This window comes from Oncorhynchus tshawytscha, linkage group LG22, assembly GCF_018296145.1.
Source record: "Oncorhynchus tshawytscha isolate Ot180627B linkage group LG22, Otsh_v2.0, whole genome shotgun sequence".
Taxonomy (NCBI): domain Eukaryota; kingdom Metazoa; phylum Chordata; class Actinopteri; order Salmoniformes; family Salmonidae; genus Oncorhynchus; species Oncorhynchus tshawytscha.
Window position 1 is genome coordinate 15,111,853 of NC_056450.1, and position 15,310 is coordinate 15,127,162.

The 15,310-nt window shown below is 44.3% G+C and overlaps 1 protein-coding gene across 5 annotated transcripts in view; it reads left to right on the forward strand.

Annotated features, from left to right (window-relative positions):
- The window catches only part of LOC112221527 (membrane-associated guanylate kinase, WW and PDZ domain-containing protein 1), a 46,704-nt gene that overhangs the window by 24,768 nt on the left and 6,626 nt on the right, over positions 1-15,310 (forward strand). For 4 of the 5 annotated variants that reach the window (XM_042303824.1, XM_042303825.1, XM_042303821.1 and 1 more), the window contains exons 6-12: positions 838-1,012; positions 1,171-1,247; positions 2,360-2,527; positions 3,693-4,335; positions 4,444-5,002; positions 5,108-5,171; positions 5,319-5,729. In XM_042303824.1, coding sequence (XP_042159758.1) covers positions 838-1,012; positions 1,171-1,247; positions 2,360-2,527; positions 3,693-4,335; positions 4,444-5,002; positions 5,108-5,171; positions 5,319-5,729 — 2,097 coding nt within the window. The remainder of the gene's footprint in view (positions 1-837; positions 1,013-1,170; positions 1,248-2,359; positions 2,528-3,692; positions 4,336-4,443; positions 5,003-5,107; positions 5,172-5,318; positions 5,730-15,310) is intronic. The other variant, XM_042303822.1, reaches the window with a different exon arrangement.

Genomic DNA, 15,310 nt, shown 5'->3' on the forward strand with positions numbered 1-15,310 from the left:
AATCAGAGCAGGTGGTCAGTCCAGTTCAAGTGTTCAGCAGTCTGATATTTTTATTTTGTAGATAGAAACTGTCTCTGGCCTGTTGGTATCAGATCTCATGCTCAGATACCGCCTGCCCAACGGTAAGGGAGAGAACAGCTAATGTGTGGGGTCCTTCGTGATGCTGTGTGCCTTCCTCAGGCACTGTTTTAAGGGGATGTTTTGGATGGGTGGGAGCATGGTCCCAGTCATGTTCTGGGCCATCTTCACCACGTGCTGGAGGGCCTTGCTGCCATGGATGGAGCAATTCCCGTACCTGGCCATGATGCAACCGGTCAGAACGCTCTCGATGGTGCAACGGTAGTATTTGGAGAGGACCCAGGGCGACATGCCGAATTTGAACAGGTAGTACAGCAGAGGACTGAGGACACACTCCTGGGGGGCCTCCTGTGTTTAAGAACCAGTGTGGAGAAGGTGTTGTTCCCAATCCTCACAGCCTGTGGTCTGCCCATCAGGAAGTCCAGTTGCAGTGGGGGGTGACCAGACCCAGGGCTCTGAGCTTGGTGTCGAGGTTGGAGGGAACCATAGTGATACTGAACTGTCTTCAATGAACAGCAGTACATGCCTTGCCTTTAGCGATTTTTGAAACACTTAACTCAATGGATCTGGATCTGTACATGTGGATTTAAAGCTGTAAACTACATTCAGTGTAGCCAATGTCCATGATTTCAGAGAGTAAGTTATTCAACGGTTCTATTTTCACTGAGTGTAGGCTATCTGAGAACTTCTATAGTAAGATGTGTCAAACACAAGTTTTCAGTGACATCATTTTCACTGTCCTCTTTATATACGCTCCAGGTGGATTAGTGGGTATCAGCAATGCACATCCCGTCTCCTTGTCCAGAGGGTCCATTGGAGGGGATGGCAGTGCCATGGAGAATGGCCATGGCAGCACCCGTTCCAGGGTGCGAGCAGTGATGCCTAAAAACTGGGAGGTGGCCTACAGCGACTCAGGAGAGCCTTTCTACATAGAGTGAGTGACTATTCTATATGGATAGACGCTCTCTTTGACTGGTCCGGGATCAGTTTCCTCTAAATCTTGAATGTGTTGACTTGTAAATACTGTTATATAGCATTGCCATGGTGATTGATTGGTGACTTTGGGGTGGCCTGTCTGTCACTCTCTTTCAGCCATAACTCCAAGATGGCCAGCTGGCAGGAGCCTCGTGCACAGAGCAGCAGAGAGACAACGCTTGACAAAAATACATGTGAGCTCTCTCCCAGGGAAATACTGCTGGAGCGTTTAACTCAGGGTTTCCCCAACTCGGTCCTCGGGACCCCAAGGGGGGCACGTTTTGGGTTTTGCCATAGGACTACACAGCTGATTCAAATAATCAACTAATCATCAAGCTTTGATGATTTGAATCAGCTGTGTAGTGTTAGGGCAAAAACCAACATGTGCACACCTTGGGATCCCGAGGACCGAATTTGAGAAATGATGGTTTAACCGTTGCACTGCCTAATAATGCTGTCTGTACATTGATTAGACTAGGATCATAGGACCATAGGCACAGTGAGCTTGTTAATAGAGTCAAATGAAATGAAATGAGCTTTTAGTAGAATTTAGAAACTGTGTCGTGATTAAGCCCTAACCCGATAACAGCAAGCCAGAACCTGGAACTAATGGCAGGGAGCCATTTTGCTAGCTGCTATGTCTGACAGAGGCCATGTGTTGGGCATGACACTGACAACCTACTATCATAATTATGTTATGTGATTCACTGATAACACAACAATACATCAACATTTGACCATTCTAGCTGATTATAGCAGTGAGAAATCCCATCTGCCATAATATCACGAGTAAAGCTGGTCTGAATCTGTTGAGTGGGTTGTAACCAGCAGGGGGCGATACATATCAGCCAGAGAGTTTGTTTCCTTTCAAGGAGCTTGAATCTTCTCTGTGGGACATTATGACAGGACGGAAAAAAACACTTTGCCTGCATGTCTATTTATTCCTAAACGTTTTGCACTAAGTGCCATCTGGCCATGAGTTTTCAGTGTTGTGCATCTCTCAACTCAGCTCTAAAGTGGCACATTCTAAGCAGTTTACACATTCACACACACAGGGTGCAACCTCTCTCTGTCTCTCTCTCTCTCTCTGTTGTTCTCTCAACCTCTTCATAGTGACCTTTATTTCCTCTTTACCTTCCAATTGCACAAATCCTCTCTGTCTTTCTCCCTCCCTGTTGTAAAGCCTCTCTCTCTGTCTTTCTCCCTCCCTGTTGTAAAGCCTCTCTCTCTGTGTTTCTTTGCCCTTCTCGCTCTTTTCTATATCTTTCCCCCCCTCTCTTTCCATCCCTCCATTGCTCTTTCTCAGTACCAGGGTTCACAGACGAGCCAGGGGAGCTGAGGGGTTTCTCTATCCACACACGCTTCTCTAAAGGTCCCAGGGGGTTTGGTTTCAACATTGTGGGGGGCAGCAGAGCCAGGGAGTTCCTTCAGGTCTACAGTGTCACGCCAGGGGGACCTGGAGCTCTCAACACAGGTAGGAGAAAAGGAGGAAGAAGGGAGGGGAGGGACAGGACAATATACAGAGATGATTGTCATTTATGCAAAGTTGTAAAGTTGTGAATGGATTGAGAATGTGATTTGAAACAGCAAAAATGCATTTCAAATTTTCTTTGATAGTAGAAAACAGACTTTTCTAGGGATATGTTAGATTCTGCTTCCGGTATCATAACTGGGCCAATGTTGATATCATGTTCCTCGTAAATGCCCTCCCAGGCCCAACTAATATTATTCCCCTGCCCAGTCATGTGAAATCGATAGATTAGGGCCTAATGCATTTATTTCAATTGACTGATTTCCTTATATGAACTGTAACTCTGTCAAATTGTATTTATTTTATTTCGTTACACTTGCAATAACATCCACTAACCATGTGACCAATATGATTTGATTTGATTTGAAATCTTAGAAATAGTTTTTGTTCTGTATATATACATTTCTCTCTCCCTCCTCTCCCTCAATCTCTCTTTCTGTCATTCTCTCTCTCCTGTCTGGAGATGGATTATAGTAGTGGGATTTCTCTGTGATCTCTCAAAGAGAGTACATCTCAATCAATCCCTAATCCTAATGGTTTGCATGCCATAATCTGTCACCCAATGCATCAATCAACACACGTACAGTACCAGTCAAAAGTTTAGACCCTACTCATTCCAGGGTTTTTCTTTATTTTTACTGTTTTCTGCATTGTAGAATAATATTGAAGACATCAAAACCATGAAATAACACATATGGAATCATATAGCAACCAAAAATATATTTAAGTAGGCAACCTTTGACTTGATGACAGCTTTGCACACTCTTGGCATTCTCTCAACCAGTAGTATTATGTAGTGTTATGTAGTATTATGTATATTATATTATGTATTTTATTTGTCTTTTTGTTTAATGTTTGGAGCCCAGGAAGCAAGACAGCGGCTAATTGGGGATCCCAATAAAATATGAAATACTACTACAGACACCCAAAACCACATGTACACCACAGTATACGAAGATAGTATACCATTTATGAACTACAGTACATTGTTGTGTCCCTTCAAATTATTTGTAAAGTACAGTACAGAGTGTAGGTTTGAAATGTATACTAATGCAATGGGATAACTTCACCAGACCTCCCTCTCAACCTCTCCTATCTGTCCATACAGCAGATATCCTGGTTTACATCAACGGCGTCTGTGTCCTGGGAACGTCCCACAAAGAAGTGGTAGAGATGCTGAAGGCAGTTCCTGTGGGCCACAGTGTGGACATGGTCCTCCGGAGGGGATACCCCATGCTCTACAACCCCGACGGCTGCCCCAAGCAGCCCCATCCTGGGTTCACCGACATCTGTGACCCCTTCCTCCCACCCACCACCACCCAGCCCCAGCCCTCACACCAGCGCCTCCCCCTCCTCCGCCCATCCACAGCCCCAACCCAGACCCAGTATCATAATCTCAACGGGGTCCTTTCTCACCACAATGAGGTGGGTTATATGGGTCCAGGAGTGAGGCCAGGACTGGATGCCAATGGGAATGCCACCTCCACAGCTACCCAACCACCATCCTCTTACAGACACTCCAGCGGTCATCTTGCTCACTCCGCTGACCCACCCTCGTACAGACGATCCAGTCGCTACCTATCTGATTCCACTTCCCCTACACCACCCTCATACAGACAATCCAGTGGTAGCATCACTCCCACCACCCCCCCGGTCCGCCCGCCCCGCTCACTGAGGGGCCTCGCCCACCTGCAGGCCACTGACAACTGCCAGAGTGACAGCGAAGTGGTCTCAGCCATCGGCTCACACAGGTATGGTAGAACACGCAGATACACACACACACAAACAATGTCATTTAGAGGTAATTTACTCTCATGGAGAACCCTGACTATCTTTCTTTGTCTTTTCATTCTCTGCAGGGCATTCATGATCCGTAACCACAACAATAACTCCCTCTCTACCCCCCCTCAGCCCCTGCGTTACAGAACCTCTAAGAGTGACCTGTCTGAGAGCGCCCTGTCCACCTCCTCCACCCTCCCTGTGTCCAGACTGCCCATGCCCCAGTCAGAGACACCCCGTCTGTCGTCCTCCCCTGGTGGAGGGGCGTACTCCCGCCTCATCAGGCCCCAGGCCTCCCTGCTGAGACCCCCTCCCACCCCTGACAGCCCCCACCTCAGCTTCAATGGCTTCCATGGCAATACAAGCGGCAGCGGCAGCCCCATAAGCATCTCGTCTCCCGGGGCGATGAGTCTGGGCAGTGGCTTTGGGGTGGGAGGTGGAGGGGAGCTGGTGCCAGTGGCCCTGGCTCAGTGTGAGGGTGGAGGGGGAATGGGTTTCAGTGTGATGGCCGGGGGACAGGGGGGCAGGCTGGCCCTTGTCAAGAGGGTCTGGGACAGGAAGCAGTGCTCCTCCCTACAGCCAGGGGATGCCATCATGAAAATCAACGGAGCAGACGTCCAGAGTCTCAGCTTTGCACAGGTACTGAGGAGGGGAAATAGCAGAGAAAGAAGATAAGGATAGAGATGGAGAATAAGTATAGGGACATTTAGATCAGAGATAATAAAGTGATGCTTTTCCATCCAGGTACAACAGGTTCTCCAGGAACACACCAAACAAGGAGAAGTGGTCTTATTGGTTCACAGAAGAGGTAAGAACATGAGCTAGTTTCCTGCAAAATTGTTCTCAAGAGTTTTATTTTATTTATGACAATATTCTCAGCACAAGTGATGAATAGAGACTCAAAACATTTCTCAAGAATTCCTTTGTCTTTAGTGATGTTATTTATCTTCTTCAGGTTCACACCGTTCTTCCATCTCCCCCAACTCTATGCAAAGAGTCCCCTCACCACTCCTCTGCCCCCATCCTCCACCCGTGACGTCAGACTACAATCCTTCACCCCCTGCGGACGTCCTGATCCTACCCCGTCCCTCCTCCACCCCTCCTCCCCCGGCCATGGTGCGCTCCTCTCTGGTCCAGAGCACCAGTTTCCTGGAGTCAGTCCCAGTCACCCTCACCATGGAGCCCAAAGACTGGCTGAACGAGGGCATGGAGGATGAGGGGGACAGGGAGGTGGTGATCCCAAGACCAGGGCAGGAGGGAGGGGGACGGAACCGTGTGCCCCGGGGGTTTGATGTGGAGCTGAGGAGGAAGCCAGGAGAGGGGTTCGGATTTGTCATCGCTTCAGAGGATGTAGAGAACAGGAAAGGTGAGAGCTGATTGATTTGTAGCAGAACACTTGCCACGTTGCGTCTTCTAATTGGTTGGATTGATGACTTTCACTTCTCCCAATTTCCCCCCTCTCTTGAATGGTTAGGTATTGTCATGGGGTTACTGCAGAAAATAGGAAGCATACCTTTTCAGACCAAATCCCTTATCGTGTCCCTTAATAAATGTCGTCACCCAGTGAAAAGATGGCCTTCAGCTTGAAGAGAAAAGCTTCCCAATTGGCCATACTGTTCTGTAGGATGTTGAATATATTATGATGGCTGCATGACAGTCACTGAGTCATGATGTTGAGTCATAGGTCTCTGTCACGTAAAGACAGACCTCCCCACCCCCAGTAGTCCCATGATGACATCATCTTGCTCATTATGTATTTAGTGTTTTGAGCAGCACTACAGATACTATGGAGTCAGAAAACACAGTAACAGTCCGATGACAGCATTTAATGCACTACGTGTATCCTCGTTATGCTAAAGCTGGGGTGTTGTGCTGCTTTCTTCCTTGTGTGTGCGCACGTGTGTGTGCGTGCATCCTTGTCTGTATCAAGGTGCTATATTGTTGTTATAGGGTGTAATATTTTGTGTGCTAGTGTGCAAGTGCATTTGATGAATATTTGTGTGTGTGTGTGTGTGTTTGTTTGTGTGTGTGTGTGTGTGTGTGTGTGTGTGTGTGTGTGTGTGTGTGTGTGTGTGTGTGTGTGTGTGTGTGTGTGTGTGTGTGTGTGTGTGTGTGTGTGTGTGTGTGTGTGTGGGTGGGTATCGCATGTGAACTCGCTGCACCTCATGAAAATCAATGGAATCGATAGTGAGATTATCCAGCGTGAAGCCCCATACCACAGGACTATTAGGACCTAAGCCACACAGGGTTTCATATGTGACAGTGCTCTTATCTAAATCAAGCCGGTCAGCTCCATTTGCCTCCCACAGCATAACCTTCTGATGATAACACACAGCTTTACACTCATAGTCTTAATGCTACTTTAACCCTACACAGTACACTGCATCTCTATCACATTTAGTTAACAGCACAGAGATTCTTGAAAGTTAGAACAATTCTTGTCCAGTAGGAACATTTAATTTTTTATAGTTAACCAATTTTGATTTTGTTTCATTATTTAAGCTTACAAATTATATTTAGGGGAATTTGCTTTTGGAATTTTGTAAATATTTTCTATATTATGCATTTCCACGTTGGCTCTATACCTGTAAATGCCCTTAAACGGAGAAAGGGATCCCAATTTCAAACCCTCCAAAAAAGTGTTTATAATTCAACAACTGGCAATAATGAATATTAACTGAAAAAGGATATTTGTAGTTTCTTGCAATAGCCCTCTCTGACTTTAAATAATATTTCTCTCAAAACTGTGATTTCTAAAAAATGTGTCGTGGGATTTGGTCAACTCAGTCAGATTTGTCTAAAATCCTAAATGAATCAGGAATGAGCAGGGTCAGCGACACCATAAGGACCCCTTCTTCTTGTCTTCATTACATCTAGTGCAGCAAGACCACTCATGGTCTGGAAAGTTCTCTACTTTTGATAGATTTAAAACAAACAATATTGAAATCACCATGGTCACAACCATAAACTGTCAACTCCATCTGCCTGATAGATTAAGATAGGATATGAATTTTGGTTCAAATATGTTTATTTTAATTAGGTTTTAGAGACATGAAGCCACTGATGAAAAATACAATTGCTACTTTTGTATACCACTTGAATGAAGAAGACAAATTCAATTTTTGTCAACTCCGTAAAACATCAACTCTGTCAGAATTTTGTCTAACGTCAACTCCGTCAGATTGCTGAAAGCTCTGATAGAATGGTGATGTTTTAATTGGGGATTTTCAAGTGAATCCTTTTCTATATTTTACAAATGTTTAATTTGAACTTGAATTTTTTTAGAGGCAAAAATATGTCTGTTTTAAGTATTTGTTGTCAACTCCGTCAGTGGCTTGTCAACTCCGTCACTTGATTGCTAACTCCCTTAAGATAATTTTTTGTTGTTGTCAATATTCAGAAAAAAAATATTTTAATCACTGTTCTGCAACGTATGCTTAAACTATTGACGTGTTTGATGGGCTACATCTGATCTAATGTTTGCTTTATAAATGTTGTTTTATGTTCTGAATCTAGAAAACATGCTAAAATGCTAACGAAAAATTGCCCTGGAACATTATGTAGCACTATAAAATAAAAACAAAAAGAAGTTTGAAGATTTGTATTGCCTATTTGAATAATCTATTGTGAGAATGAAACCATAAAGGCTTTTAAACCTGTGACGCGTACGAACACACGGGTGTGATCGTTTTACAGTGGTCCCTGCAGCGTACGCTCAAACCGATGTGATTAGAACACTTCATTAGAACGTCCAGTTACGATTGACGCAACAGTCAGCGTTTGAGCTGGCCTTTTTTTTTTTGAACAAACAGTCTTTACAACGCATTGTTCTCGATGTGAGCAGTTTATTTCTGGATGCGTTGTTCAGACAGTCACAGAAGTAGCAACGACATCATTTGAGGGTCGCGGCCGCCGGTTAACTTTCCTGTTGGGTAACAATCACATTTTGGAACAATGAGCGCATTCTGACATCACGTTCACACAACAAAAAAAACTTGCGCTGGTGGAACCGTTAGAGATATTTGGAACGGGTGAAAAGGTTAAACACTTGTTGGGCAATAAATGTCAAAATGAAATGCCTTTTATCTTGTCTGACGGAGTTGACATAAATCTAGTTGTTTGGATTTTTCGGAAAATATGAAATCATTAGTAGGTTGTTCCCTTTACATGGCGTGATAGCTGATACTTTGGTCTATCAAAATATGTATTTCAAATGTTGTTAATATTAAGAAAAATATTTGTGAGAAAAAAAAAGTAGATTGTCTCATCAATGAAGCTAGTTTGTGTAATCATTATGGCTGTGAAGGGGAAAACATCCCACCTGATTAGCTATTAGCTAGAGAGCACTAATTATATAGCGTAAAACTTCAATTAAATGGCGAGTCTCAAATAGCCACCTGTCCCTTTTAATAGCCAGGCAACAGCACACATTTCAGCAAATAAACGCCCGTTTCAAATAAACACCAGGTGTAAATTAAATGTTTACAAGGTTACCATGAATTGTTTACAAGGTTTGCTGTTTGCTTTGTTCCATAAAATAATTCAGTAATGACTCATAGAAATGATGGCAATCATTGTTTTTTATCGGCAGTAAGAAACCGCTAACAGCTGAGAACTGCTGCTAGCCAACTTGCAAGCACAACTAATCAACAACTTAGGGAGTAGGGACTCCCAGAAATCAACAGAAAATTCACAGTCAACAGCTAATTATTAGAATCAGTTGCACTAGATGAGGATAGGTGTGAAAACCTACAGGACGGTAGCTCTCCAGAAACAGGGTTGGAGAGCCCTGGTGTAAATGATAACACAGTATACTATCCATTCCATGTGATTAATTATCTCACTGCTCTCTCCTCTCTCCTCTCTTTGTATTTGCCCCTCTGACCATTCAACTCTAATGCAGTTCAGTTTTCTTTACGGGCTAAGCTACCATACATGAACGTTGTCGTAGCAGGATTAAGGTTGTAGGTCTTTCGTTTTCTCGCCACGACAGGACAAAGGCTGTCTGTCGCTCCATTATCTTCTCTCTCACCCACATTTCACCCCTGTCTTATCTCAATAACTCTGCTCTCCCTCTCCATCCCTCCCTCTCTCTTTCTGTATCTCACTCCTCCCATAATCTATTCATTTCTAGATACCTCACCTCACTCTCCCTCTCGTGAGCACTCGCCCCCTCTATCGCTTTCCACACCCATTCGCTCTGCAGTAAAAGGGTTCAGTCGGGTTTCTCTAAAGATTAAAACTCTCTCTCCTCTCTCTCTCTCTCTCTCTCTCTCTCCCTTCCGCCCTCTCTCTGACTTCAGTGAGACACTAGGCTGAACCTTTCCTCAGCGGAGCAACACCAGGGATATGTTTTCGTTAATTGTTTCTTATTGATCTCACTCCCAGGCATTTGGATCTAAGCATCTCCAGGCTGTTTTAAAGGAATTCAGGATTTTCTTTACGCTACGTATGCTATTCAAAGAGTCATGTTGGAAAGACTACAGTCTGCTTTGAAAACTGTCAAGGACTCCAAACGTAATTATGTTGCGTAGTTTACGTTTAATGCACTTAGCTTTGGATAGTGGTGGTATTTATATGCACGTGTTTTGGCTTTCTGGTTTCTGGTTGAATGCTGTCTGTCAAAGTTTGATGCTTTGCTCGAGTTGTCACACTGTGTGTGTGTGTGTGTGTGTGTGTGTGTGTGTGTGTGTGTGTGTGTGTGTGTGTGTGTGTGTGTGTGTGTGTGTGTGTGTGTGTGTGTGTATGAGAGAAAGAATTTTGTTCCATTTAAATTAACATTACAGATATGCACCAGATGCTGTCAATTAGTTCAACAGCTGCGATATGTTTCTCGTCCTTTGTTTCCTCGGGCACCATTGGCGTTTGAGTCATTCATGGTAATACTGTAAGCAGTAGCTTGAGGATGTAATCCTACAAGTGGTTATGTTACTGGTAAAAGAATCAGTAGTAGTAACATTAGTAATTGCAACAGTAGATATGGTATGGTAGGTATGGTAGTACAGTAGTAATGGCAGTAGCAGGTTTCATAGTAACATCTGTTGACGTAGCTGCGTAGCAATCATGCTAGTTATCAGTTGTGCTAATAGCATTAGCAAGCATGTAACGTGCCCACTGCCTCTCCTGGCTTTAACACATTTCCTCTATATGCGGCCTGCGGTGCTGGAGGGATCTCTGCACCGCCTGATTGCCTAATGCATGGGAGCTGTAGAGGTACTGTTATCAGTACTGAGCGGTGATCAATGCAGCGCGTCACAGTCACAGTCAGCCTGCTCTGCTACTGGGCATACTTTACTGCAGTGGGATTACCCCTGACAGACAGGAGAACAAGGAGAGCCAGAGGAAGTGTGTGTGTGTGTGTGTGTGTGTGTGTGTGTGTGTGTGTGTGTGGTGGGTGGGTGGGTGGGTGTGCGTGCGTGCGTGCATATTGCTCATGCATTATGCATGATAACACTATCTTATAAAACTCTGCTCTGATTTGACCTGATTGCAGTTTCATGCCTGGGTCACCCAGATTGTACTCAGATCTGGAGAGAGAACTTAGTCCTTTGACTCATTTAAAACAATGATTATCCGGATGGGATCCTCCACACACCACATCTGCCTGACTATCATAGTCTGGGATTACACTCTTGTTGATTGTACAGCAACAATGGGACAGATCAGGAAGTACTTTGTGTACTGTATGGTTTTCATACTAAGACTAGGAGGAGGAAAGGGGAGAGAGTGTGGCATTTCTGATGCATGAGTATCTGTCTCTGGGTGTTGATGTTGTCTGATTGGTTATATAATGAGGATGGCAACACAGGACAGCCAGCTGTCACCACACTCAGCCCAGTACACCTAGAAGAGAGAGAGGGGGGCTTTGCGAGACGGCGCAGGCAGGCAAGAGGGTGTTACTGTATGGCAGGATGAGGGAGACAAGGAGGAGGGAGAGAGGAGGGATAGAGAGAAAGGGAGGAGGGAAGAAGGGAGACAGAGGAGGGAAGGAGGGAGATAGAGGAGGGAAAGAGGTTGGCAGATGGTCCTGTAAGAAGCTTTTTCAAATCAAATCAAATTCTATTGGTCACATGCACATATTTAGCAGATGTTATTGGTCACATGCACATATTTAGCAGATGTTATTGCGGGTGTTATCTAAATGCTTGTGTTCCTAGCTCCAACAGTGCAGTAAAATCAAACAATTCACAACAATACACACAAATCTAAAGTAAAAGAATCGAGTTAAGAAATATATAAATATTAGGATGAGCAATATCGTAGGGCATTGACTAAAATACACTTAAATAGAATACAGTATAAACATATGAAATGAGTAAAGCAGTATGTAAACATTATTAAAGTGACCAGTGATTCCATGTACAGTTGAAGTCGGAAGTTTACATACACTTTGGTGGAGTGGTTTTTCAACCACTCCACAAATGTCTTGTTAACAAGCTATAGTTTTGGCAAGTCTGTTATGATATCTACTTTGTGCATGACACAAGTAATTTGTCCAACAATTGTTTACAGACAGATTATTTCACTTATAATTCACTGTATCACAATTCCAGTGGGTCAGGAGTTTACATACACTACCTGTGGATGTATTTCAAGGCCTACCTTCAAACGCAGTGCCTCTTTGCTTGACCTCATGGGAAAATCAAAAGGAATCAGCCAAGACCTCAGAAAAAAATTGTAGACCTCTACAAGTCGGGTTCATCCTTAGGAGCAATTTCCAAACGCCTGAAGGTATCACATTCATCTGAACACCATGGGACCACGCAGCCGTCATACCGCTCAGGAAGCTCGTTCTGTCTCCTAGAGATTAATGTACTTTTGTGCGAAAAGTACAAATCAATCCCAGAAAAACAGCAAAGGACCTTGTGAAGATGCTGGAGGAAACAGGTACAAAAGTATCTATATCCACAGTAAAACAAGTCCTATATCGACATAACCTGAAAGGCCGCTCAGCAAGGTAGAAGCCACTGCTCCAAAACCGCCATAAAAAGCCAGACTACGGTTTGCAACTGCACATTGGGACAAAGATTGTACCTTTTGGAGAAATGTCCTCTGATCTGATGAAACAAAAATAGAACTGTTTGGCCATAATGACCATCGTTATGTTTAGAGGAAAAGGTGGATGCTTGCAAGCCGAAGAACACCATCCCAACCGTGAAGCACGGGGGTGGCAGCATCATGTTGTGGGGGTGCTTTGCTGCAGGAGGGACTGGTGCACTTCACAAAATAGATGGCATCATGAGGGAGGAAAATTATGTGGATATATTGAAGCAACATCTCAAGACATCAGTCAGGAAGTTAAAGCTTGGTCGCAAATGGGTCTTCCAAATGAACAATGACCCCAAGCATACTTCCAAAGTTGTGGCAAAATGGCTTAAGGACAACAAGGTCAAGGTATTGGAGTGGCCATCACAAAGCCCTGACATCAATCCCATAGAAGATTTGTGCGCAGAACTGAAAAAGCGGGTGCCAGCAAGGAGGCCTACAAACCTGACTCAGTTACACCAGCTCTGTTAGGAGGAATGGGCCAAAATTCACCCAACTTATTGTGGGAAGCTTGTGGAAGGCTACCCAATACTAAGTATATGTAAACTTCTGACCCACTGGGAATGTGATTAAATAAATACTATTATTCTGACATTTCACATTCTTAAAATTAAAATGGTGATCCTAACTGACTTAAGACAGTGAATTTTTACTCGGATTAAATGTCAGGAATTGTGAAAAAATTATTTTAAATGTATTTGGCTAAGGTGTATGTAAACTTAAGACTTCAACTGGACAGCAGGGTTGAGTAACCTTGCTTTCTGAATGGTAGCGGGGTGAACAGCCAGCTAGTGATGGCTATTTAACAGTCTGATGGCCTTGAGATAGAAGCTGTTTTTCAGTCTCTCGGTCCCAGCTTTGATGCATTTGTACTGACCTTGCTTTCTGAATGGTTGCGGGGTGAACAGGCCATGGTTCGGGTGGTTGATGTCCTTGATGATCTTCTTGGCCTTCCTGTGACATCGGGTGCTGTAGGTGTCCTGGAGGTCAGGCAGTGTGCCCCCGGTGATTCGTTGGACAGACCGCACCACCCTCTGGAGAGCACTGCAGTTGTGGCAGTCACCGTACCAGGCGGTGGTACAGCCTGACAGGATGCTCTCAATGGTGCATCTGTAAAAGTTTTTTAGTTTTTTTTTCTTCTTCCGCCTCCTGAGGTTGAAGAGGTGCTGTTGCGCCTTCTTCACCACGCTGTCTGTGTGGGTGGACCATTTCAGATCGTCGGTGGTGTGTACGCCGAGGAACTTGAAGCTTTTCACCTTCTCTACTGTGGTCCCGTCGATGTGGATTGGGGCGTGCTCTCTTTGTTGTTTCCTGAAGTCCACGATCAGCCTCTTCATTTTGTTGACGTTGAGGGAGAGGTTATTTTCCTGGCATCTCACTTCCTCCCTGTGTGCTGTCTCGTCATTGTTGGTAACCAGGCCTACAACTATTGTGTTGTCTGCAAACTTGATGACTGAGTTGGAGGCATGCGTAGCCATGCATTCATGGGTGAACAGGGAGTACAGAAAGGGGCCGAGCATGCACCCCTGTGGGGCCCATGTGTTGAGGATCAGCGAAGTGGAGGTGTTGTTTCCTACCTTCACTACCTGGGGGTGGCCCGTCAGGAAGTTCAGGAATTGCACAGGATGGGGTTCAAACCCAGGGCCTCCGAGCTTAATGATGAGCTTGGAGGGTACTATGGTGTTGAAGGCTGATCTGTCGTCAATGAACAGTATTCTTACATAGGTATTCCTCTTGTCCAGATGGGATAGGGCAGTGTGCAGTGCGATGGCGATGCATCGTCTGTGGATCTATTGGGGCGATATGCAAATTGGAGTGGGTCTAGGGTGTCAGGTAAGATCCTTAACTAGCCTCTCAATATCATCCTTAACTAGTCTTTTCGCTGAGTAAGTTTTGGAGATTAATGAACGCAGCCAATGCGTTCCTTTACTTAATTTCAGTGAATTATTGCGTCATACTTTTTAACAATATTGGTTCATTTTGTAGGGTTGAGATTGCATTTTTCATGGAAACAGACATGACATTGTATAACGATTATCCATTTCCCATGTCAATCCTCAGGTATGATCTAACATGTTTTCAGAGAAGCACACACACACACACCATGGGCCACTTTAGCTGCAGTCTGTGTCTCTGATGTTGTGCATGACAGTGAGGGTGAGTCAATGCAGTGTGAGTGATGTTTTGTAAACTGAGTTGAGGGAGGTGGGGCTGGGAAATGCTGGACAGTGTTCTTCTCACAGTCAAGGAAAATGTCAAGCAAGCACAAACATCATAGACTGAATAAAGTGTGTGGTTTGGTGTGTGTGTGTGTATGAAAGAGAGAGTGTATTTAAATAGGTCAGTATAGACCAGGTTACTGTCCTTTGCTAATAGTAGGCTAATTATGCAACACATTTCTTGCCTACAGTTTAGAAAAGGACTGCAGTATTGGGATAGCGAAATGGACCGAGGGAATTGTTCCATTATGTATACTGTTTGCTTGTCTCTGGTACTAAAAAAGGTTGAAACACACACAGTTAGAAGACATGTCGCACTTGAAAATGTTGTCAAATGAAGAAGGACAAAAACTAGTCCTTGGTGTGTCAGGGGGATGGAGGGATAGGCTGATTGATGGGGAAATGAAGGAGGAGAGGAGAGCTTTGGAGATGGGAAGAGAGAGAGAGTGCACAGAGTAAGTGCAGTCATTTATTATATAACCCTGCCAAAAACAGCATAGGCTTAATTACAGCTTGTTTTGAGGGATTCTGGCCCGAACCAGGATGATTTAGATCCCCTCTCTCTGTTCCCACGTGTCCCTTTTAGATGACCTCACTCAATAGCTCTTCACTCTACTTAGCAACCAATTCAAACAAAAATACAAGTATTGGTGAGAAACTGGTTAGTGTCAATCTCTCTCTT